The sequence below is a fragment of the Salmo salar genome, chromosome ssa03, assembly GCF_905237065.1.
Source record: "Salmo salar chromosome ssa03, Ssal_v3.1, whole genome shotgun sequence".
Lineage (NCBI taxonomy): Eukaryota > Metazoa > Chordata > Actinopteri > Salmoniformes > Salmonidae > Salmo > Salmo salar.
The window spans coordinates 56906857-56932393 of record NC_059444.1 but is presented as its reverse complement, the minus strand read 5'-3'; the positions used below and the strand labels follow the sequence as shown (position 1 = coordinate 56932393).

Here is a 25537-nt window from a genome sequence, read left to right as displayed (position 1 = left end):
ATTGATTTCCTCAAGGTATTTTGAAATATGAGTTTCCATTTCCACATTTTAGAAAGGGCAGCTGTCAAGATATTGAATTGCATTGCGCAGCAAGAATAACAAATCAAGGACCCAACATCATTCCTGACAGCAAAGCTTACAAATACAAGCTGCTCTGTGCCAAACAGATTAGATTTCCAGACATTCACTGTACAAATTAGTGTTCCCCAAATTAGAAATTAAATTGACAAAGACTGTTTATTTGTGTGCTGGCCTCAAACTCAGTACAGATACACCAAATGCTTCCACCAGCAAGTTAACAGTGACACGCAAAGTCTAAAAGCAGGGACAACGAGGACCAGTGGTAGAGTTGAATAGAGGTTCTTATTGTATGTTAGAATGCTAACATAGATATATAACATTATAATGGCCTTGTGCCTGCAGAGAAATAAACAAAAACAACTATTACAAGAGGGAGGAGGAAGGATGGAGGGGGAGAAAAAGGGAAAAAAAGTCAAGGCATCCTTGCACTTGCTCCCCTCAGAGGATCATGGGAAACTGTCGTCGTCATCTTCGGCCATCTCCTTGGCGAACTCCAGGTCCTGCTGCTCCCGCTCTCTGCGCTCCTGAAATGTAAACACACAGAAGAACATGTCAACACATTAAAGCTGCAATAGGTAACTTCTTGGGACCAAATTCACACAGAAATCCGTGTTATAGATCTGTCATTCTCATTGAAAGCAAGTTTAAGCGGTAGATCTGTTCTATGTGCACTATTTCTATGCATCCCGATCTTAAAATTAGGTTTTGTACACCAGCTTCAAATAGCTGAAAATATAATATTTTTGGTTATGGAAATAACCAAAATCATTGTACCATCTAAGTGGCTTAGATGGTACAATGATTCTCACAAACTGAAATTAGGCGAACTATTAGACTTAGCAACCAGAAAACGGCAGAGTGATTTCTGCATAGTGCATCTTTAAAACGATTAAGTTTGCAAATAGCAATCATTTTAAAATGATAGTACGCATCTAGTCTGAAATTCTAGCGCCAAATATAACATTTGACAAAGTAGTTGACAACACTACCCCCTTGTGGTCACAACAGTAAAATATAGTATATTGTTAGTTCAGTAGAACAGATATAAAGAACAATTTCCTACCATCTCCAACAGAACTCACGAGGGTCAATTTCAGGGGCTAATACAAGGAGTAGTACAAGGTTGGTACACACCTCTGCTGATTCTAGGTCCTTGTTGTAAGCCTTGGGTGGAAACCTCATGGCCTTGACAGACATGTTGTGTATGTCCAGGCAGAAGGAGATCCTCTGGTGGAAGGCCAGCTGGGGCTCCCTGGTACCGTAGATGTCCATGGTCTCTTTAGACTGAACATAGCCCTTCTCATGGTTAATGCTGGCTTCGATCACTCCATCACGGATTGCCTGGAAAAGAGAGATGATGTCGGGAGAGAGAAAAATCTGTAAGAGACTGAGGTAATTTTCCATTGCCACCTGTGGCTTAGGACAGTTGAGGAATGCATGCCATATTTACCACAGAAGCGATGTGCTTTTCTATTAATGCTCTTTAGGAAATACTTCCATGAGTTGATGTAGAGCAGGAGGTGGGGATACACCATGATCTTAACCTCTTAACCTAGGGGGCAGTATTTTCACGTCCGGATGAAAAGTGTGCCCAAAGTAAATAGAATATGCATATAATAAGTAGATTTGGATAGAAAACACTAAAGTTTCGAAAACTGTTAAAATAACGTCCGAGTATAACAGCACTCATATGGCAGGCAAAAACCTGAGAAAAATCCAACCAGGAAGTGGGAAATCTGAGGTTTGTAGTTTTTCAAGTGATTGCCTATCCAATATCCAGTGTAAATGGAGTCAGATTGCACTTCCTAAGGCTTCCACTAGATGTCAACAGTCTTTAGAAAGTTGTTTCAGGCTTCTATTGTGAAAGGGGAGAGAGTAAGACCACTCACAGTAAGTGGCTCAGCTGATAGCCATGAGTGGTTTATCGCGTGCTGCTGTGTGCACGAGCTCCATTCCCTTTCCTTTCTAATGACAACGAAATTTTCCGGTTGGAATATTATTGAAGATTTATGATAAAAACATCCTAAAGATTGATTATATACATCATTTGACATGTTTCTACGAACTGTAATGGAACTTTTTGGACTTTTCGTCTGGACTTAGTGCCCGCACTTTGTGCATTTGGATTAGTGAACTAAACGCGCAAAACAAAAAGGAGGTATTTGGACATAAAGATGAACTTTATCGAACAAAACAAACATTTGTTGTGGAACTGGGATTCCTGGGAGTGCATTCCGATGAAGATCAAAGGTAAGTGAATATTTATAACGCTATTTCTGACTTTTGTTGACTCCACAACTTGGCGGGTATCTGTATGGCTTGTTTTGGTGGCTGTACTCAGATTATCGAATGGTGTGCTTTCCCCGTAATCTTTTTTGAAATCTGACACAGCGGTTGCATTGAGGGGTTTATCTTTAAGGTAAAGGTACAATATATACACTGAACAAAAATATAAACGGAAAGTGTTGATCCCATGTTTCATTAACTGAAATAAAACACCCCAGACATTGTTATACGCACAAAAAGCTTATTTCTCTCAAATTCGTTTACATCCCTGTTATTGAGCATTTCTCCTTTGTCCAGTCACCTGACAGGTTTGACATTTCAAGAAGCTGATTATTAAACAGCATGATCATTACACAAGCTCACAAAGCCTCATCTCAAGTTAAGGGAGCACGCAATTGGCATGCTGACTACAGGAATTTCCAGCAGAGCTGTAATGTTCATGTCCGTACAACTGGCCTCACAACCGCAGACCACATGTAACCACGCCAGCCCAGGACCTCCACATTCGGCTTTTTCACCTACGGGATTGTCTGAGACCAGCCACCCGGACAGCTGATGAAACTGTAGGTATGCACAGCAAAATAATTTCTGCACAAACTGTCAGAAACAGTCTCAGGGAAGCTCATTTGCGTTCTCGTCATCCTCACCAGGGTCTTGACCTGACTGCAGTTCAGCATCCTAACAGACTTCGGTGGATAATTGCTCACCTTCGATGGCCACTGGCACGCTGGAGAAGCGTGCTCTTCACAGATGAATCCTGGTTTCAACTGTACCGAGTAGATGGCAGAAAGTGTGTATGGAGTCATGTGGGCGAGCGGTTTGCTGATGTCAATGTTGTGAACAGAATGCCCCATGGTGGCGGTGGGATTATGGTATGGGCAGGCATAAGCTACGGACAATGAGCACAACTGAATTTTATCGATGGCAATTTGAATGCCCAGAGACACCGTGATGAGATCCTAAGGCCCATTGTTGTGCCATTCATGCGCCGCAATCACCTAATTTTTAATCATGAAAATGCCATGTCGCAAGAATCTGTACACAATTCCTTAAAGCTGAAAATGTCCCAGTTCTTCCATAGCCTGCATACTCACCAGACACGTCACCCATTGAGCATGTTTGGGATGCTGTGGATCGACATGTATGACAGTGTGTTCAAGTTCCCACCAAGATCCAGCAACTTCGCACAGCCATTGAAGAGGAGTGGGACAACATTCCACAAGCCACAATCAACAGCCTGATCAACTGTATGCGAAGGAGATGTGTCGCGCGCTGCATGAGGCAAATGGTCACATCAGATACTGACTGGTTTTCTGATCCACGCACCTAGACCATGTTGACCCCAATCTGGGTTCGGATAATGGTCCACCAATTGAGTATGGCTGTAGTATGTCATGTTACCTTGGCCACTATGAACTCAGCATCCTCTGGACTGTCCAGCTGCAGCTTCTGAGCGATGTCTGCCAGTGATATACGAGAGTATGACAGGCTGATCATACGCACACCTACAGGGAGAGATGGTTTTAAATATCAACAAGTCATTCAGGTATTAAAAATGAAGAGCCAAGACCAAAAAATTTAAAAGAAGAGGAAGCCATCTGATAATGTGGAAGAATAGCCCGAAGTGAAAGGCCTGGTCACTGACCTGTCTTGATGACATTGTGTCGCAGGCGGATGATCAAGGTGTAGGTGCCGTCTGCCTGGAACTTCTCTCCAAACTGATCCAGGGCCTGGTTGAACTTGGCCAGGTTACCCGTCCTGACAGCTGTGTGGGAACAGAGACCAGGGTTGAAATCTTACTCACACTTAAAATGCATTCTCATGACCCAGCTTTCCGATAACTTACCCTGGGTGAGCAGGAAATAGGGCGCTAGGGATCTCTTCAGTGGAGCCTGGCGGAACTGCAGCCTGTCTGGGATCTCCCCAAGCAACAGCTCCACCACAATCAGCAACTTGTGGACCTGATAGGGATAGAGAGATGTGAACAAACTGAACTTTTTTTGTGGGCTATTTTATTTGTTAAGCACTTTGACCTGCATCTGCTGAATTATTATTGAAATAGCATTAGCGACTGAGAAAAACTAACTGATACAATTTACAGCCAATAATGCAGGCCTTAGGGGTGGGGGGGTGAGCATGCGGGTCTTGGCAGATGAGATGTCATTGCGTGCATCTAAGTTGTTGTTCGTGTGTGTAGGTTTGTGTATGAAGTGGAGAAAGAAAATTAGGAAAAATGTAAAACTAAATATTATATATTTAAAAAAAGAAATGCATCATCCCCTGTAAGAAATGTGCTATATAAATAACATTTGAGCAACAACTGTAAAACCTTAACAAAAGTGTATTTAAAGAAAATAAAAATAAAAGGTAGCCTAGTGGTTAAGAGAGTTGGGCCAGTAACCAAAAGGTCGCCGTTTCAAATCATGTGACGACTTGGTAAAAAAATCTGTCGGATGTGCCGTTGAGCCAGGTTATTAATCCAAATTGCTTCTATAAGTCGCTCTGGATAAGAGTGTCTGCTAAAAGACTAAAATGTAATAATTACACTTAGGGAAAAACTGCATGCTGTGTGTACTGACTGTCTGTTTGAAGCCCACAGCTGTGTGTTGGGGGGCCTTCCTCAAGGCGTTGGTCAGGGTCCTCCTGGCCTCTGTGTACTCCAGCTGGATAGCCTTGATACGACCTGGAGGGGCAAGGGAGCAGTGGTGGAAAAAGTACCCAATTGTCATACTTGAGTAAAAGTAAAGATACCTTAATAGAAAATTACTCAAGCAGTAAACCTACTTGAGTAAAAGTCTAAAAGTATTTGGTTTTAAATATACTTAAGTATCAAAAGTAAATGTAATTGCTAAAATCTACATAAGTATCAAAAGTAAAAGTATGAATAACTTTCTTTTTATGTTTACAGCTAGCCAGGGGGCACACTCCAACACAGACATAATAGGGATAGTCTCTTTATAAGTGTGTGAATTTGACAATTTTCTGTCCTGCTAAGCATTAAAAATGTAACGAGTACTTTTGGATGTCAGGGAAAATGTATGGAGTAAAGAGTACATTATTTTCTTCAGAAATGAAGTAAAAAAAGTATAAGTTGTCAAAAATACAAATATTAAATTAAAGTGCAGATACCACAAAAAACCTACTTATGTAGTACTTTAACGTATCTTTACTTAAGTACTTTACGCCACTGGGAGGGAGAGAATGATCAGTGTGGAAAAGCAGCAAACTAAGGCCATAACTACAAATGAATTCATATTCTGAGGAAGTTTCTTAGTCACTTCAAAATCTGTAGAGGCATAGTGGCCTGATAATTCAATTGAATGTGATTAAACTAAACTTCTGATGTCGTCAACTAATAAAATGTTTACAGTTTTATCACAGGTGATGCTTTATTTCAACAGAAATTGGTATGCTTAAGGCTCCTCCCCCTCACCTGTATAGTAGAGGTAGCGGGCCCACTCGTTGTTGTTGGCCAGCTCGGGGAAGACTGACTTGGACACCAGCTTCTCAGCCTGGTCGTACAGGTTGTACTGCAGGTAGTTCCTCAGCAGCAGGTTGAGCAGCGTGGCCTGGCCGTCGGCGTCGTGCCGCAAGGTGGCTGTCCTCAGGCGTGTGTGCAGGAAACTTTGCGAGAGAAGGGTTTTAATTTGTTTAAAAATCGATCAAAGGCATTACATATTGACTTGCATAGGTTCCAAACTGGCCTACTGCCTTTTGAAACAAAATCCATCTTTCCCCCATCTGTTTAAGTCAGAAAAAACAAAAACAGTCAGTGAAAGTGTTGGTGGGCTTACCTACGCACGGTGTCCAGCTGGTTGAGGAACTCGTAGACGCGGGAGTGGTAGTAGTAACACTTAGCAGCCACCAGGTCCAGAGCCCGCCGGTTCTGAGGGCCGATCTTCTGCAAGAGCTCGTCTGACACCTTCTGGGCCTACAGAGAGAAAAGTGAGAAGCTAACAACCAAGACAGGCAGTCGGGCTTTAACCCAGTCATAACTAATTTCTAAGGACTATGGTATGATGGTGAGCAATGTAAAAGCAAAGAGAATTCAGAGCTCAATCTAATATAAATATGTACTGTGCATGCATGAGAGAGAGCGTGTGAGCTCAGTCAGCCCACCTCTGTGTAGCGTTTGTTGTTGGTGAGGTAAACCACCAGGAGTAGCTGCAGGTAGGCCTCCGCCTCAGGGATCAGGGGGGTGGCAGCTGCCTTCCCTGTACGGGGCCTGAACTGGACATCTCCCTCGGTGTCCATGGGCTGGAAGGGTGCAATAGATGGAGGGGAGAGGGTGTGGGTAGAGGAGGGAAAAGGAAAGACAGAACCGGACAGAAAGCAACCAAAGGAGACAGAGCAAAAAAGGCCATGAGTAATAGTTAATAGCCAAGGTTTCTCAGCAATAGTAATAGTAGTACCACAGTCTTTTCTATCTGATACTATCTGTGCTCATCGTACCTCCTCCAGAAAGCTGAGTAGGAACTCCTTGCCGGCGGCATTGGAGGTGTAGAAGCCAGACACAGCCTTGTGCAGCACATTGGGGTTGAGACGGCGGCTGGTGGAGGGCAGGGCACGCAAGGCCCTCAGCACAAAGCGAGGCTCCTTGCCCGACACAGCCTTCTCTATCTGCTTTACATGCTCCTTGATGTCTGCAACGGGAAAGGGGGAGTAAGGTCATGAGGAAAGAATTATGGAAGAGTGATACAAAAAAATCTGACACCTAATGTCAGTTCTTTCACTCATCTCAAAACTGAAAATAATTTAAAATACAATGTAGTGACTGACTGACATGGCAAGGTAGGTAGCTACAATTGGAGATAAAAAAAAATATAAAAAAGTACTGCTTTGACAGTAGTGATTTCCAACTGACACACATTGAAGTAAACATTGCTAGCAAACTGATAAATTAACTAGCTGGCTAGCTATGACTAAGGGGTTTTGTTTTTGTTAGATACCCAGCTAGCTAGCTAACGTTAGCTACCTAGCTAGTTACTACTCCAGCGAGTGAATAAAAGTCAGACCATATAGTAAACAGGCTAACTAGGTCAGCTAACTATATTCTCTCAGTATAGTTACATTTGAACAAAATATTGCCAATTAAACCGGGCAAATACGCTAACGTTAGCTAGTTACATTGACTAACAACTGCTTGCTAACGCTAACTAACATTATGTACAGTAGTTAGCAAAAACACGAAGCAGTTGCAATATTCAGTAAGGTTATCTGACATTGAGTTTGAATGTATCCTTTTCAGTATTTCTGTTATATCTCAGCTAACCATCTAGCTAGCTACCTTCAAGTGTGAGGGTATCAAGTTCCTTGGGTTTCTTTTCTGCAGTAGCCGAGTCTTCCTCTGGCATCTCCACATCCTGCGGCTCGGGGCCCGCATCCTTCTGTTTATCAGCTTTGGAGTCCTTGGATTTCTCGCGTCTCTTGGCTGTTGTCTCTTTCATACTGTCTGAAATGAAACGTGCAAGTAAAAGTAACAACGTAACTATCAATAAGACATGTCAAAATAAACTACGTAGAATTCACATTTATTTGACTCCATTCAACACTCACATTCGTCTCGTCGGCAGAATGACTGGCAACTATTGTGACGCGCAAAGGATTATGGGGACATACCATACTAGTTGATCCTGACAATATCGAGCAGTCAAAAGTAATAGATAGCTGATGAAAGTGTTAATTTTCCCTGTAACGCTACTTTTAGTACGATTTGTTGTTTTGATGTAGATATAAAACAGGGAGGTCTGGTAACAATAATCATTTTCTTAATCCAATTTAGAGAGAAATCGCATATTTATAGTGCTCCACTAATCTTCCTGAAATAATCCAAACAATTTATGGCGAGCTGTGATGAAATCAATGATGTCTTGTAAACCTACAGTGCTTTTGCAGAGTTGTAGCCTATGTGGTCATTTATATGAAGTACATTTCTCACATTGACACATATATACTGAACAAAAATATAAACGCAACATGCAACAATTTAAAAGTTTTACTGAGTTACAGTTCATAGAAGGAAATCAGTCAATTGAAATACATTCATTAGGCTCTAATCTATGGATTTCACGATTGGGCAAGGGCACAGCCATGAGTGGGCCTGTGAGGGCATAGGCCCACCCACTTGGGAGCCAGGTCCATCTACTGGGGAGCCAGGCCCAGCCAATCAGAATTATAATTTTTCTCCCCACAAAAGGGCTTTATTACAGACAGAAATACTCCTCAGCTCATGAAAAATGGGACCGACACTTTACATGTTGCATTTATATTTTTGATCAGTATACATCATTAGTGGGATAATTTACTTTGTGAGCCAATCCACTCACAACGTTTATGACCATTTTAGAAGCTTAGGCGCACACATACAGTAATTACACTGATTGCTATTCCAACATTATTTCTTTGATCATCTGAACAGTATGATGTTCAGATGATGTTCACACGCCACACAGATCTACTGTAAAGATACCAAACCAAAGGCAAGAGATGTGCCATAAAGTCATATAATCACAACTCCCTTCACAGTCTTGAAAGAGAAAACAGAGAGGATAGATCAGGGATTGTTTGCACAAGGGGGTAAACAAGAATGAGCCGTTACCATGGAAATGGAGAAAGTGCTAGCATGCCAGCAGAGTAATGAGAGACACATCAAAGGCTGGGAGCATGGTGGGGGAGGTAGTGGAGGGGCGATGCAGCGATCCCGTCCCATGCTGTGCTATCTCCTGCCACCGTGGGGCTCTCTCTCCAATAAGAAGGGGACATGCGATCTCACACAGACAGAGGTCCACAAACCAAAGCCTGTTCCACCCACACGAGCCCAGAGTGGCATAGGAGCCAACATGAATGTTGTGGGTGGTGTATGTGAAGAAAGGGTGTGTGTACCTAAACAGACTGCAGAAGGGGAGACCCACTACCTGTTCAATAATATGAGCATATGTCACTTATGTACTCCGCATTCTTGAATTGTTGGCATTGTTTTCCCTCGCATGTCTTTAGGACGGTCTTTCATAATTTGACCATTTGATAACAATTGTGAACCCTTGCAACTTATAACCATATATGTGCATTTTTAAAATGTGGATAATATTAAATATTTGTATCGGGAATGTGTATACAACATCAAGTGTCATTATTGAAAGATAATGTCATCACACTTCTCAGTTTCAGTTACAGCTGCTAGTTTGATTTTCTTTTGTCTGTACAATTAATGAGTCTTCTTGTCCTACTCATAACTCTGTATATTCAAAAACAATAGTCAACGCAACATGTAAAGTTTCATGAGCTGAAAAAAAAGATACCCGAAATGTTCCATATGTTCAAAGAGCTTATTTCTCTAAAATGTTGTTTACATCCCTGTTAGAGATCATTTCTCATTTACAAAATAATCAATCCACCTGACAGGTGTGGCATATCAAGAAACTGATTAAACAGCATGAACATAACAACAGGTGCACCTTGTGCCGGGGACAATAAACAGCCACTCTAAAATGTGCAGTTTTGTCACATAACACAATGCCACCGATGTCTCAAGTTTTGAGGGAGCATGCAATTTGCATGCTGACTGCAGGCATTTCCAACAGAGCTGTTGCCAGAGAATTTTATGTTAATTTCTTTACCATAAGCCCGAGGCCAACAACATTTTAGAGAATTTGGCAGTACATCCAACCGGCCTCACAACCACAGACCACGTGTAACCACACCAGCCCAGGGCCTTCACATCCGGCTTCTTCACCTGCGGGATCGTTTGAGACCAGCCCCTACAAGACAGGATCCCATCTTACTTCAAAGATGGTGTCTGGGAGAGGTTCAAGAGAACTATAAGAATAAAACCTTGATGAATAATGTATTAATTTCATTGTAGGTTATGTACCTATTCCACGACATGCTTGTCTTGAACGTTGAATGCCGCTTCCCAAACTTTGGGTACTTTCATTGTGTTTACCCTGAAGAACATCCTCAACAGCACTGACCCTGACTATGGGATTGAGGAGATGCGTGTCCTCGCAAAAGATTTCCCTAGACTGAGAGAAGACAATCTCCTTGGGGAATGGAAACATATGTGGAGAGGGTGAAGAGTCCAGACTTAAAGGTTTGAGACAAAACACAAAGATATGAATAAAATCGTGTTCAATTGAAAATGTTTAATTTGATTTGCATGTTACAGTCTAAACGTCTGGAGGAGGTTCTGTGGCTGGTGGCTCCTGATGTCAGTGAACTGTTCCCTGCTCTCAGCCTGGCTGCATCCATTGCTCTAACAGCCCCAATCCAAACTGCTGATATGAAGAGGCTGTTCTCTTCCCTCAAGCTGGTAAATATAAACAGGAAAAATGTAATGCGCTGTCCTCTACACATATTGTACTCTACTTTCTTGGCCAGGGTTAACTTGCAATGTATATATATATGCAAATCTTAACGTGACAGCTCTGGTTACATAATAAATACAATTAGAGCTTTTTAATGTAAATAATATAATTGTATGTTTTTACAGCACCCCAAAAAGACAAACAGATTAAATGCATGCTGTCCTTGTCTCTGTCCCGCTCTCTGTCCCTTTCTACATTCCTGCACTCTGTATTTTCAATAGGTCAAGACAGACTAAAATACCTCCAGCTGGATATGTGTTGCAGGGTGGCAGTAGATGGGCCATCGCAGGAGGAGGTGGACTACAGGCACTTTGTGAAAATGTTTTACATGGCCAATAAAAAAAAAAAGAAGAGTGAGGTGTTCAGAAAGGCGTGTGACATCTGCATTCAAGTCAATGACAACAACAAGTGGGGCAGGGACAGAGAATTTGAGACTGGGACACAGTAACAGCGACAGAGAAACAGACACAGGACAGAGACAGAAAAACAGAGACAGGGACAGAATTAGAGACACGGACAGAGTAACAGCGACAGAAAAACAGGGACAGGACTGGAGACAGGGACAGACACAGATAGGACTGTTGACATGGAGTTTCAAGCTATAAATTGTCTGTTTTTGTACGCTTTGTGTCAATACAGCTCAATAAATGTTCCTATTTTCATTTTGTCACAAGCATTAATTTTATACATCCATCAATGAACTGTACAGAATGGTATGTTACATCAGATAGCTTATCGCTAATAGTACACCTGCCTGATAATATGGACCATGTATAGGCTATGGTAAAAGAGTAAGCCCTCTCTTTTTTAGATGGTGTCAACATAATTTTATTTTCATACATTTTGGAGTAGAATGTCCTTTGAAAAGTCACAAAAAATGACTCTCATAGAGTCCTTCTACAAATGTTTTTTTCTCCATAATTTTCCAATATTTACCACCTAAGCCCTAATCGTTGAGAACTAAAATTCACCTAAATAAAATGTAGACAGTCAGGGAAAACAATTCATTTAGCAGTATTCATTTTGTTATTATGTTTGAGCAAAATAACACACCATTAGCCATGGCAAGATGCATAGAATTGCAGGAAATGAGCTTTAAAACTGCAAAACGTTATCTCATTTGAATGGAGAAATTTGTAAAATTGCAGGAAACTGGCTTAAAAATGCAAAATGTTTCTCTACACCATCAAGATAAGGGCCTCTAAAATTCAGCTACACACACCTAAGCCCCTTTTTGATAACCCCCCCCCCCCCCTGAAAATACCTGTGTTGGGGTCATCGTAGGGAGAGACGTCAGACATCACAGAGTAGACGCCGACAATAGGCCTCACTTTGGTGCTCCTGAGGTGGCGGGGCATTGGGTCAATTTGGTGGCTCTCCTATCCTCTTTGGTTCTCATCTGGAGTCAGAGCTCTGAAGAGTCAAGGGGTGTCTCTGTCTTGACCTCCAGCTGCAGACTAATGAGGTGTGAGTTAGGCTTGGGCGGTATCCAGTGGTGTAAAGTACTTAAGTAAAAGTACTCGTTACATTTTGAATGCTTAGCAGAAAAGGGAAATGGTCCAATTCACGAACTCATCAAGAGAACATCCCTGGTCATCCATACTATCTCTGATCTGGCGGACTCACTAAACACACATGCTTCGTTGGTAAATAATGTCTGAGTGTTGGAGTGTGCCCCTGGCTATCCAAAGATTTTAAAAAAACTTGAAAATGGTGCCATCTGGTTTGCTTAATTTAAGAAATGTGATATTTTGATACTTAAGAATGATTTTCATTCATGATTTCGACTGGCTGAGAAATGTTGCCTGCCTGTCTGTCTCATCCCAACTCCCGACTGGTTCATTACGATGTGACAGCTTGAGATCAAATTTTTATATTGAAACAATGTTGCAAATGTCAGAGAGACAAACAGCAAGGTTTATACAAATATCCGCTGTTGAAAATGTTAGCTTACAAGAAATGTGAGATAATGTCTAGATGCTTTTTATAGTGGAGATCAAGTTTATAAATTACCTGGCTGTGCTGATGAGATAGTGGATTGCTTATAAACCGGGTGGTTCGAGCCCTGAATGCTGATTGGCTGACAGCCATGGTATATCAGACCGTCTACCACGGGTTTGACAAACAGTTATTTTTACTGCTCTAATTATGTTGGTAAGCAGTTTATAATAGTAATAAGGCACCTCGGGGGTTTGTGGTATATGGCCAATATAACACGGCTAAGGACTGTATCCAGGCACTCCGCATTACGTAGTGCTTAAGAACAGCCCTGAGCCGTGGTATATTTGCCACATACCACACCCCCTCGGGCCTTATTGCTTAAAAAGACACCGGATGGAATGCGATTCTAACCAATCAGCATTCAGGATTAGACCCACCCATTGTATAATACAGCACAAACAAGTGCACATACAGTTATCATTCAAGTCGTCATTCTACACAGGCAGGACCACCTTGCAGTAGCCCATCCGGACACCTGATATACGCCTGATCCAGAGCAGGCCAGAGAAGCAGGGAGTTGGTGGAGACAGAGCATGCTCCATTAGATTGGATGGATGTGTGACACCCTATCCGGAATGGCCTGTGTCTCATTACCTGATGGGGAAATGCTCTCCTCTATAAACGTTACATTTGGATCAACTGTAACTCTATGAAGAGAACAATAGCAACGCATGAATACATTGTCAGTCCACACGTGCACATTTGACATGATTTTGGCAGGGATAACAAGTACAATACATGCAGCATTAATGGAACAAGGTTTTAATATTGTGGTAGGCACCCACTGCCAATTCTTAATACAATACCACCGATGTGGTGTTTTCTTGCAATGAGGTAGGTAGTGTTACAACCTGGCTCAAGATTGTAACAAACAATGGGAAACCACACACTGGGTAAAGGAATAACAAAATTAATTTATTCCATAAATAAACACTCACAATAATAATCAGATGAGGCATGAAGGTTATAAATTGGGTGTCTACTGCCAAAACCACAACTAAACAACGAAAGACATGCATGGAGAGAGGAATCTCTAGCTGAATGGGGAAACAGTGGCTTTGTGCCACAGCTGAGCTGTCGCAGGTGTGCCCCATCAGCACTGACTGACCCTCCCAGCTCCGCCCACCTCTCCTACTCCGCCCACCAATCTCCTGCAGGAAGTAAGCACAGCAAAACCCAGTAGACAGAGCGGGGACAGGCCGTCACAGTAGGTTAGGTTAACCCATTCAATTGTTGGGTGCACATAGTGTGCAACTTTCTATCTATCTATCTATCTATCTATCTATCTATCTATCTATCTATCTATCTATCTATCTATCTATCTATCTATCTATCTATCTATCTATCTATCTATCTATCTTTTTTTTTTACTGCTTACTCATGGTTAGTCAGCCCCTTCACAAACATTTGTGTGTGTGTGTTAGCTCATGCTTTTCACTAGGAAATTGCAGTGAGTGACAGCCTTCATTCAATTCCCCTTCCCATACCTTTTACAAGAAAGGCAATCCTTCTTTTACTATTACTAATCCTGCCACTTTCACAAAAACCTAATGCTGCAAGTACACAAATTATTATTTTGTAATCATTTGTGGAACCAAAATTAAATTACTACCAATTTGAGGATATTCAGCTGCTTCAGGCGAAATTAGAATTGAATTGCTAAGTGGCTGGCTAGCCCTACACTACACTGGCCATTCTGATTAGTTGAGCTATTTTACCTGTATCTATCAAAGAGGATGGAATGCCACAGACTATAACAGCAGCTACCACAGTGTGTGGGAAGTGTGGACCAAGCTCATTATTACACAGACCTGTCATTATACCAGCACACACACAACCTGGGAGCTGTAGCCTTGAGTTTGCAGTTCTACCATGCAGTAAATACAACATTCAGTCTAAATGCAAGGCTGAGAGAGAGAGAGAGAGAGAGAGAGAGAGAGAGAGAGAGAGAGAGAGAGAGAGAGAGAGAGAGAGAGAGAGAGAGAGAGAGAGAGATGAGGTCAGAGCACTCATCCATTCAGTAATTGTAGGTGGACAGAATAGATTATGGGAGGCCTTAGCCAAGGCTGGGTGCTACCCGTGATTCCGTTTTCAAGACATGCTCCTTCTTCGTTGGCTAGGGAACAATGTAAGTACAACATCAATCTAGGCTAAAGCATGGCATTAGTGATGTGGGGACAAGGTGGGCTCGCTTACCAGCTGGAGTGGGTTTTGTTCTGCAGGAGGCTGTGGCAGGATATGATTTGGCTCCTGCGGTAGGCCAAGCTCCCAGTGGTGACACTGCCCCAGGCAAGGTTACCCATTTAGAGGTTGGGTATGCACAAAGACACACATACACACCCACCATACACACACACACACACACACACACACACACACACACACACACACACACACACACACACACACACACACACACACACACACACACACACACACACACACTTTCAGTTTAAACCACACACACTCATTCCTTGAAGCTCACATCATAAATAAAGAACCAGCTGTATTTTGACATGCAATCTCCCAATACAAACACCATCAAATACAAGTTCCATCAAAGACATGAACACAAATACACAGACATTCATGAAAGCCTATGATGTACAGACTCCGAGGTAATACACACAAACAGTTAATCTCGGACAACAGCACATACAGAATCAGTGCCACTCAGAACACCAATGGAGAGAGCGTAAACGCACACACGCACACACCACACACACACACACACACACACAGGTTAGCAGCCCCACTGACTGCGCCACACTGACTGGATGCAGGTGTTCATGCTGCTAGCTAGCCAGTGGGAGAATCAAACAAGGAGCTTGCCAGTGGGATAACAAGGGGCTTTAGGAATGGTTCTGAAGAAATAAGATTATGCTGCATCAAGCATGGAGCCCCTTTACAACTCCCACAGAGAGACAGTTCCTTTCAGAGAATGATCTTTTTTTAAACCTTTGATGCAGTATAATATCATACACAGCTGGAGATTGAAATCAGAGGCAATTAGTGGATTTGATTACAGAGGTGAAATCAAGCATACAGAACACAAAGCAATTTAGGAAATGAGTGGGACAGAGAACAAAAGTTATGAGATCTAATCAGGAGCTGCAAACCAAAGCGTCATTCTCTCTGCTGCGTATTATCTTCCTTTTGTAAACAACGAAGTGAGTGTTGCATTGCAGAAGTAATCAGTGAAACAACAAAGCTCATTCAGGGAGATGGACTGAGAGGACTTGTTCCCTTCACTTGCAATTAACCCGCTGGGGAGGAGAGAGTTTAGTAACTCTGAAAGGGTTGGATATGAGCTCAGAAGCAGTGTGTGTGTTGTGTGTGTGTGTGTGTGTGTGTGTGTGTGTGTGTGTGTGTGTGTGTGTGTGTGTGTGTGTGTGTGTGTGTGTGTGTGTGTAAGTGTGTGTGTGTATGTTCCTATACCCATCTTCTACTTTTCAGGACTATGAGCTATTCACCTAACACAGTGCAAATGAGTCCTCAATTCTTATTAAACAACAATACCTTCCAATTGACTACAGTAGGTCTAAATACAAGACAATAAGCCACTTTACACTTTACAATCAAAAGCAGTCAGGAAATGTCTTAATTTCCCAGAGGACACAGCATTTAAAAATGAAGGTAAGAAATGTGCGTTTCCTTCAGAGAGAAAGCCTTCTCACTTAATACAGGGTGTAACTGAGAAGCAGGGCAATGACTCTGGTTTCAGTGACAGTGGTGACAGGGATGTTCTCAGACACCTGGACACTGTTTGAATGTCACCTATCAAGCCTGCCTTACATCCAGGAGAGAGAGTGAGAGAGAGTGTGTGTGTGTGTAATAATGTTCAGCTAAGAGAGGTCAGCAATACGCTATACACCACGGGTATGACAAAACATTTTTTTTTTACTGCTTTAATTACTTTGGTAACCAGTTTATAATAGCAATAAGTATCCTCGGGAGTTTGTGATATATGGCCAATATACCACGGCTAAGGGCTGTGTCTAGGCGCGTTGCGTCGTGCCTAAGGACAGCCCTTATCCCTGGTATAGTGGCCATATACCAAACCCCCCCATGCCTTATTGCTTAAATAGCACCCATGTACAAACATTCTCCTATTACAGTATGAATGGTAATGTGAGTGAGTGCATTTGTCCATGCAAATAAACACATACTAATGAGGGTAATGTATCCGTGAGGCTCATGGCTGACATTTTTAAGATTGAACAGGCTATACTGTATAATTATGTGAAGTATATTTATTTGTGTGCGTGCATGCGTGTGTTCGTGCGTGCGAGTGACCTTCAGTGTTCAGCATCAGATTGGTGGTGTGTATGTCCCCATGGTCATTAAGAGCTCAGGATGACAGATAAACGCAAGGGAGAGAGAGGTTCCGCCCATCTTCCCATCCTCCACGAATGGGCACTTAAGACAGACAGAAAGCGGACAGACTGTGGCTAGATACTGTACCACGGTCAAGGGGCAGGGTTTTAATAGTTCCAGTAAGACAGGAAAACACCATTCTGTATTTGTTCCCATCCTGCGTCATAATGGGGAAGGCCAGGGGTGATCCCATTGGCAGGCCCAGTTTCCAAACGATGAGCAAAGGTCAAATCCATCATTTTTATTTCAGCCTGAGGGTGTGAAGTTTTACTGTGTGCTTTGTGGCCATTAGTCGTGTGTGTGTGTGTGTGTGTGTGTGTGTGTGTGTGTGTGTGTGTGTGTGTGTGTGTGTGTGTGTGTGTGTGTGTGTGTGTGTGTGTGTGCGTGCGTGCGTGCGTGCGTGCGTGCGTGCGTGCGTGCGTGCGTTTGTGACAGAAGCCATATTTAGTGCAGTCTGTCACTAAAGCCAATTAAGAATTCTAAAAGGCATACCTGTTAGTGAGATCAAAGGAATTCATGAGGCTTGGAGGAAATCGAAATAAGACTTCAGACAGCGAACTCTTTCTTAAGAAATTACTTTTTGGACCCACAAAGTTGCGCAATTCACATTTCTAAACTAGTTTTCGTGCACTACGGACTGTCAAATATCATAATTCAATATAATCAACACATTGTTCACTTAAAATAAATGAAAATGTGATATGTTCAGGCAGACTTAGTGCGAAATTAAACATTACATGCAATACAACTGTGAATAAATATGGTATTGTGGACAAAATAAAAATGAAGGAGCATTTCATGATTTTATTCTTTCTGGTAAAATGTTTGACGATTACATGGGGTTCTCATCCAGAAAATATAGATCCAACAATCAATGAGTGCAGCTGCTGGAAGAACAATGCAGTCTCTGTTATACTGCCAAGCACAGTATTATGACTAATATGGGGACATTTTATGACGTCATGCATTCCTGAATAACAACAAAACGGTGCCCTCGGCAGTCCATTGTGAAATAGTTATGCATTTGACAATCGTTCAATACCTTGTTGGAATTAAATCATTTTGAAATACAGAGAATCTTACATAAAGACTGAGACTGATTTGCAAATACATTTAGAATATTCACAAATGTATGTGTAAAATAATTCCTTATTTTGTATAACAAACAGCTATGTAATTTTTTTTTCTAATTTAATGGCATTCATTTATCAAAGAGTGTGAATTTGTTTGAATGAAACGTTACCGTGAGGTATTGTGTTTCAAATGGATTACTGGTGATGAACAGGTTGAAAACTTGTACAGTACACTAGTATCCCGGTCTATTTCCAAGTTTGGGCATTTCCTTTTTGGATCCTTTTGAGGTGTTTGGCTGTTATTTCCTTTGTCTCCACCTGACTTAGGTAAATATATGTCAAATACTTTAAAATACTACAGGTTCGCTTGATTTAGCTTACCGACTACAATAGAATAGTCCCAAAAGTGCAAACTCTACCTCCTTGCACAACAATCAAGCTCAATCAAGCACATTTTCAGAATGTGAAAGTACTTGACAAAGGTCTGGTATTTTACTTCTCACACCACTGTGCTGAGTGTAGAGGACTCCTCTGGTCTGTCCAGTTTGCTGGGAAGGGACTTGAGGTACTCCAGGTGTCTCCGTGTGTCTTCCTGATTGTGCCTGACGTAATACACCAGGTAGGAGATGACCATGGCGAACCAGCCGAACATGGTCACCAGCATGGCCACGTCCGTGGTCCTCTTGAGCCCTGCGCACAGGTCCAGGTCGGCCGCAACCATGACGAAGGGCACCCCTGTATCTACGCCGACGTCCTTGGGCTCCGAAGTGTGGCACACCACGCCAGCCAGTGAGGCCGGTTCCAGGTCCAGCCGGGGCATAGCCACCTGGAGGCGGCAGTCACAGTGCCAGGGGTTGTGGGTGAGGTTGGCCTGGGCCCTCAGGCCCCCCAGGACCTCTGGCTCCAGGGTGGTCAGTCTGTTAGAGGATAGGTCCAGGCTCCTGAGAGAGGGGACCAGACCCCGGAAAGCCCCGGGCTCCATCTGAGTTAGCTCATTGTGGGAGAGGTCCAGCTCGTTGAGCAAAGGAAGCCCCGCAAAGGCGTTGGCGGGGATGGTGGTGAGGAGGTTACCGTCCAGGTAAAGTCGGCGGGTGTCGTTAGGCAGGTCATGCGGCACCTCCGCCAGGCGCATGTTGCTGCAGCGCACCACCCTCCCGCCGTCTGCCGACTCGGAGCAGTAGCAGCTCTCGGAGCAGCCGGTGTTTGCACCGTGGAGGCCCGCGGTGGTGGAGCTGAGTGCCAGGCTATGCAGCAGCAGACATGCCACCAAGGAGTGGCACAGCAGCCATTCTGCCAGCAGCGGCATGGTGGGATACAGGCATACCCTCCTAGAAGGACACAGCCCCTGGACCATTACCCAAGACAACCCTGCATAGGTCACAGCTTCACCAACCAGCCGGCCTGAGAGACAATGAGGAAAAATGTCAGAGAGAAAATAATGGAGAAAAGGAACGAGGACAACAAGTGATTGCAAATGACACTAATATCAGTGTGGCAGAAGCAACACAGAACCATCTCTGTGTGAGTAATCCTAATAGCCATACAAGTGCTATGTGTTATTTTTAGCCCACTTTGATCCTGACTGGGCTAATTGTAATGAATTGGCACTTGTGTCTTGGCGAACAGAAAATGACAAAACACAGCTGTAGTGAAGAGGAGGAGTGGGATAGAGATCAGCGAGGGCGTCATCCGTGCATACAGATTACAGATAAGGTGCTTCCTGCCAGTGCTGTGATGGAAGATGGAACTCTCATTGATTGGCATGTTTTTTTTCTCTCTCTTGTCCTACTTCAACGTTGCCGTGGAGTGACTTGGCATTACCATAATCCTGCTCTGATTCAGTGGAACTAGGGAGATTGACGCTCAAAAGATATATGGTCATGGTTATATCAGATGGCAAAGTACTGTCAGCCTCTAATAGATTCAGAGTGAATATCTCTGGGCCTCTGGCACCTACAGTACAGCACCAACCCTGTTTGGATGTAGGCTATGGGCTAGATTCAATCAGAACCGCCTTAACCCGCGATAACCCGACAACTGCATAGCAGTATTATTGTTTTATTTAGGCGATGTCGGAGGTGGAACTGCGTTGGAGCTGTCCAATCAGCAAGCGGCTCCAGGCGATTACAGCGGACATTGCCATTGGATGCACCGAGTTGCATTCGTAGAAATCCTATGCAAGTTCGACCACTGGAACGTGTGTTGTAATCGACAACTCGATTAGGCTGATATCAAACCCTTATTGATTAATTGAATGATTTTAAACTTGAGTGTCATTTCTATATAGCCTACACTTTCTCGTTCTGAACTTCTAACACGTTGGATTTAAGGACAGGTGTGGTTTTGTGACAATGACGACAAGGGCAGCCGCTCACCGATTGGACAGCTCCAACGCAGTTACACCTCCAACATCGCCTAAATAAAAGCAGTAAAACTGCTATGCAGTTGTCGGTTATCGCGAATTAAGGGCTCTATTCAATCTGTATCGTCGAAGCGTTCCAGATTGTTGTGATAGAAAAGTAAAGGTAATTTCCGATTGAGCCGACATATGCACATTGACCGTGAATGCAGTCTCCGCTATCACGGGAACATTTCAATCACGCTGTAATAGAGCCCTAATGCTGGAACTAATTAAATCTAGGCCTAAGTCTGTTTGGATGTAGGATGTAGGCTATATCTGTAACGGTAAGTAGGTAATCTTTGGGCCATTTAGTGTAAGGACATTTTGGGTCAATCAATGTAATGTTTCCGGGCCCATCAGTACTGTGCCCGACTCAGGTAATAGACTCTGGAGCAGCGCTGTCTGAGGCAGGCTGAGGCGCAGTAAATGCCACAGTCCAGTATCGTCTTACTAATCCTCTCTAAAGGCCACATAGAATGTGTTTCTCCACTGACACAAAACCCCAGAGAAAGTGTATGAGTTGGACTGGGGACGCTCACAGTTTCACCGCAACACAACTGTAGCCTAGAGCAGGGTTTCCCAATCTCGGCCCTGAGGACTCCCTGGGTGCACGTTTAGGTTTTTGCCCTACACAGCGAATTCAATTAATCAAAGCTTGATGAGAACAGTTACAGTACATTATGCCTGTACGCAACAGGCAGATCTGACGGGATATAACGTTTGGCCTAAAGGTCTAACAACCTTAAGAGAGCTCTTATTCGTCGTAGGTTGGTTTTATGGATTCATGCTTTTTCCAGAATTGTAAATCTTGCACATAAAAATGGAAACATATATTCTTCCTAAAGTATTCACCAATTTACAAAGCCAGCTGAGTCAAAGAAAAGAATGATAACTGAAAATAAATAAAACAGTAAATGGCATCTTTATATCCAACATGGCTCCCATCCCATCAGATTGGCCTGTTGCATACGAGCATAATGTACTGTAACATAATGTACTGTTCGTTCAGCTTCTGGGAAATGAGCTCTATCTGACCAGACAGACTCCACTTAGGCTGGTTTACAAATGACATAATCTAAGAGCGGCTCTTAAATTCACATTACGAAGGCAGCACGGCTCAATAAGAAGGATTGTGTCTCGCACACTGTCTTCTCAGAGTCAGGGTGAGGGATGGCCGAGTGTCTGGGAGGCCTGAGTGGACCATATAACAACCGTATTAGTGGTACCTGTCACAGCATGTCATCGTGATACAGTAAGTTTCGCTGTCTGAGTTAATCAGAAGAAGTCTGGTTTATTAGGGTTCTGCTGAATGCATAAGGAGGAGTGGGGTACAACCTAATAAAGAAAATGACGAGAGGCTAAATATAGCGTCATTAACTTGACAACCACTAATTCCAAACGATACAGAACCCCATTATCTAAGTGAATGGACTGATATACTGTGTGACTGTACTATAGTGTGTGCACTACAGTGTGCGACTGTGTGTATGTGTGTGACCGAGAGTAGACTCAGTACTTCATTTACTCAGTTACATCTGTTTTTCTTCCTAACGACTTAGTATTATTATAGGCCAAGAGAGTATTGAATATAAATGTTGCAGCTCTGCCATGCCACCAATGTGCTGGTCCCAATTGACTAACTCTCTCAGTTACTTATGAGTCCTCCAATAAGATACTGATTTGCCACTGTATAAACTGTTAAATTATAGTAAAAATACAGCCGAACCACAGGGCCTGGTGTACAATGTGCACTCACTGTCTGACTACAAGAATAACATTTGAATGCATTAGATTAGACTATCATCCCAGTAAGTGATATGGGGGAACTTGCAATTATCGAGCGAAGGAAGGCCTCATGCTGTTATCCTCTATTGATTCCTCCCTCCTCCTCCTCCTCAGTGAAGTGATGGATATTCTCTAGTCATTGGTTTGACGTTCACATGGTTAACCTTTGTGCAATAGAAGAACCTGTCTCACGAGGCTTGCCGCTGCGAGCAGGGCTTACACAGACAGAAAACCCTTTTCCACAGTGGACAGCCTAGAAGTGTTATTGTAGGAATACTGGGATTTTTTTTTTATTCAGCTTGTTCCCAGTACATGATGCATGGACCCTCTACTCAAATGAGGGCTATTATAGCTGTGGCTCAGTTGGTAGAGCATGGTGTTTGCAATGGTGTTTGCAATGCCAGGGTTGTGGGTTCGATTCCCATGGGGGGCCAGTACGGAAAAAAATATATACTATATGAAATTAATTAAAATGTATGCATTCACTACTGTAAGTCGCTCTGGATAAGAGCGTCTGCTAAAATTACTAAAATTTAAAATGTAAATGTATCTCTAATCTTCTGTTATGCATGTGAATTAGTTTGTCTGAACCCTTTCTTATCTAAAGTTCCTTTCAGCCGGACTGCCAGACATCACACAAAATCCCCTGCAGACAAAGTTCTAATACATTCAAATACTCAAAATGTGGGAGCTTTATAAATCAAATATTGATATGGCAAATATGAATGTACATAATCAAATATTAATGTACACAAAGGTAGGCCTACATTTATATGCCATTACTCTCCACAACACTCAGGCTAAATTGATGCATTCTGTATGTGCCAAAGGAATGACCCTTTGGCACATACAGTAGGCTATTATGAATTCATTAGACCACTGACCTAAATTGAAAGAGTTTTATGGATACCCTACATAACTGATTAATGATGAATATTGATATGTAGTTTACAAAAGCATATCATATCCCCCTGAGATATGATTATGTAAGCTGCACCTCAAAAGGTCCCCAACAATAAAGCAATACAATGTTTCAGACAACAAGATTCAATATTTCTCAATGCGATATAATGTTACTCCTCCATGAAACTTTTGCTTCTTATGTATAAAGGACATATGCATTCATTCTATCACCAGGTGTAAATGTAAGGCTGGCAAACATAAGAGCTTTCTTACCACTTCAGTTTTTGTTGTCCGGGAGGAGAACATTTGTCAGTACAGCATGCTTCACAGAATAGCGTCCATATCTCAGCTGCGATTACAGTACTCGCGAGCAATGCAGCGCAGCCCGAGAATCCGCGTCAAAACCCAATGGACTGGAGCCTGCTTACCAACATTCAATACCGATGGTTGTTGCCTCTCCGCTCCCCGCTATCTAGTTGCTGAAGAAATTAACGCGACTGTAAATATAAAGAGGGGCACAGGGGAATTGGTCCCTTACCAAACCGTAACCTATACTTGTCGGCTTAAATTGGAATATGAGCCGTCAAAACGCAGGCACAGGGGCGTCGAAGCATATCATCTCCTCACAACACATACACCGCCTGCTACAGTACAATGCTATTTGTTACTGCTGCGCTGTGCGCTCTGCTGTGCTTGTGAACCCACGTCGTGACTTCTTAGAGGCGGGAAACCTTTCCATGATTAATGTCATGCATAGCCTTCAAGGGAAGAGTGTAAAGGGTGAGAAAGGTAAAATGTCATGCGCTTAATTATGTTTTCCTAACAATTATCCGAGCAATACAACAGCCTATGGTCACATGGGAAGTAGGCTGCTAATGACTAATTAATAATTGCTAATGGGGGGGATTGCTAGCTGTTCGTCTCAGAGATAACAAGAATCTACAAAATGCTGACCTACCAAATTATAGACCATCTCTGTGTGCTTCCAAGTAGACCTTCTCACTTAGGAAAAAAGGTGCTATCTAGAACCTAAAAGGGTTATTTGGCTGTCCCATAGTTCTAGGTAGAACCTGTTCCACAGAAGGTTCTACATGGAACCAAAAAGGGTTCCACCTGGAACCAAAAAAGGTTCTCCCATGGGGACAGCCGAAAACCGTTTGGGAAACCTTTTTTCTATTATTGTAGGCCTAAGTCTATATGGAATGAGTGCTTCTTCAAACTTGACACTAAGTGCAATACAGAATGTTGAATATTTTGGAGTAGGCCTTGTCTCCAAGGAATGCTCCTTGGAGCCAGATGCTGATGACAGGTTGCCCAATGCTGGGCTGCTGGCATCAAAACCCCCAGCTTGGAGAACGGGGTTCAGATGACGGGGCCTTCATTGGTGGTGGTGGGAATGTGGAAGGTCGTTGGAAGACTGCTGCTGCAAAACAGCAAGTGAGAGAGGGGTGAGTTGACATATAAATACTCCCCTAGATTTATGCCCATTGGTTGGAAGAAGGGAAAGTACGTACAGAGGGATATGTTAGCTGGAAATGTATTTTATCAATAGAAAGTAAACAAATTCGTTTAAAATTTTTACAGCTAATTTCTTGCAATTCCACATATTCTGGCATAACTTATGCCATGTTAATATGATATCTGAGTGAGAGTGACTAGCAAAATCAATGCTGGCTCCCTGGAGGTCAGTGCCCCAGGGCTCGTGCCCTAGACTAACTAGACTAATTTTCCAATCTTGTTAACTGGCATGGGCTAATTGAGTTACTGTAAGTGAGTGACATACAGTATAGCTAGAGGAAACTTGCTGATGCAATATACGTTTTGAAATTGCACTTTGTGTATTCTACTATTCTTACTCTCAACAGTAATTTGAGACCCAGACTGACAAAAACATATGGAGTTACGGTCATGAGAATAAGTCGACCTTCAGCTACACTGTCTGTCAGCCATCATAAAATAGGCCTAAAGAGTCCAATTGTAGGCTAAGTGTCACGTCCTGACCAGCAGAGGGCGTAATTGTGTTAGTCTTGGTCAGGATGTGGCAGGTGGTTTGTGTTTGTTAAATGTTGTGTTGGTGATTGGGACTTCCAATTGAAGGCAGGTGTGTTGAGTTGCCTTTGATTGGAAGTCCTATATAGGTGTGTGTGTTTTTCTTTGGGGTTGTGGGTGGTTGTTTTTGCACTGCGTTTTGTATAGCCTGCAAAACTGTTGCTGTTGTAAGTACTGTTTATTGTTGTTTTCAAGTGGATGCTTTACGTGTTTTATTT

At 42.7% G+C, this 25537-nt stretch overlaps 2 protein-coding genes across 3 annotated transcripts; both read right to left on the bottom strand.

Annotated features, from left to right (window-relative positions):
• Nucleotides 1-218: 218 nt before the first annotated feature.
• Nucleotides 219-7951, bottom strand: psd3 (26S proteasome non-ATPase regulatory subunit 3). 2 transcript variants are annotated; one of them, XM_014192412.2, is made up of 12 exons: nt 7924-7951; nt 7655-7815; nt 6820-7010; nt 6487-6624; nt 6162-6298; nt 5801-5991; nt 4947-5050; nt 4214-4328; nt 4013-4132; nt 3769-3872; nt 1216-1422; nt 219-605 (listed from the first exon to the last, which is right to left on the bottom strand). In XM_014192412.2, exons 2-12 carry the CDS (start codon nt 7812-7814, stop codon nt 528-530), a joined length of 1545 nt encoding a protein of 514 aa, XP_014047887.1. In that variant the 5' UTR covers nt 7815; nt 7924-7951; the 3' UTR covers nt 219-527.
• Nucleotides 7952-17892: 9941 nt separating this feature from the next.
• On the bottom strand, nt 17893-23946 carry LOC106600854 (leucine-rich repeat-containing protein 3B). The gene is made up of 2 exons (XM_014192571.1): nt 23544-23946; nt 17893-19582 (listed from the first exon to the last, which is right to left on the bottom strand). The coding sequence occupies exon 2, from the start codon at nt 19533-19535 to the stop codon at nt 18681-18683; it is 855 nt and encodes a 284-aa protein (XP_014048046.1). The 5' UTR covers nt 19536-19582; nt 23544-23946; the 3' UTR covers nt 17893-18680.
• Nucleotides 23947-25537: the final 1591 nt, after the last annotated feature.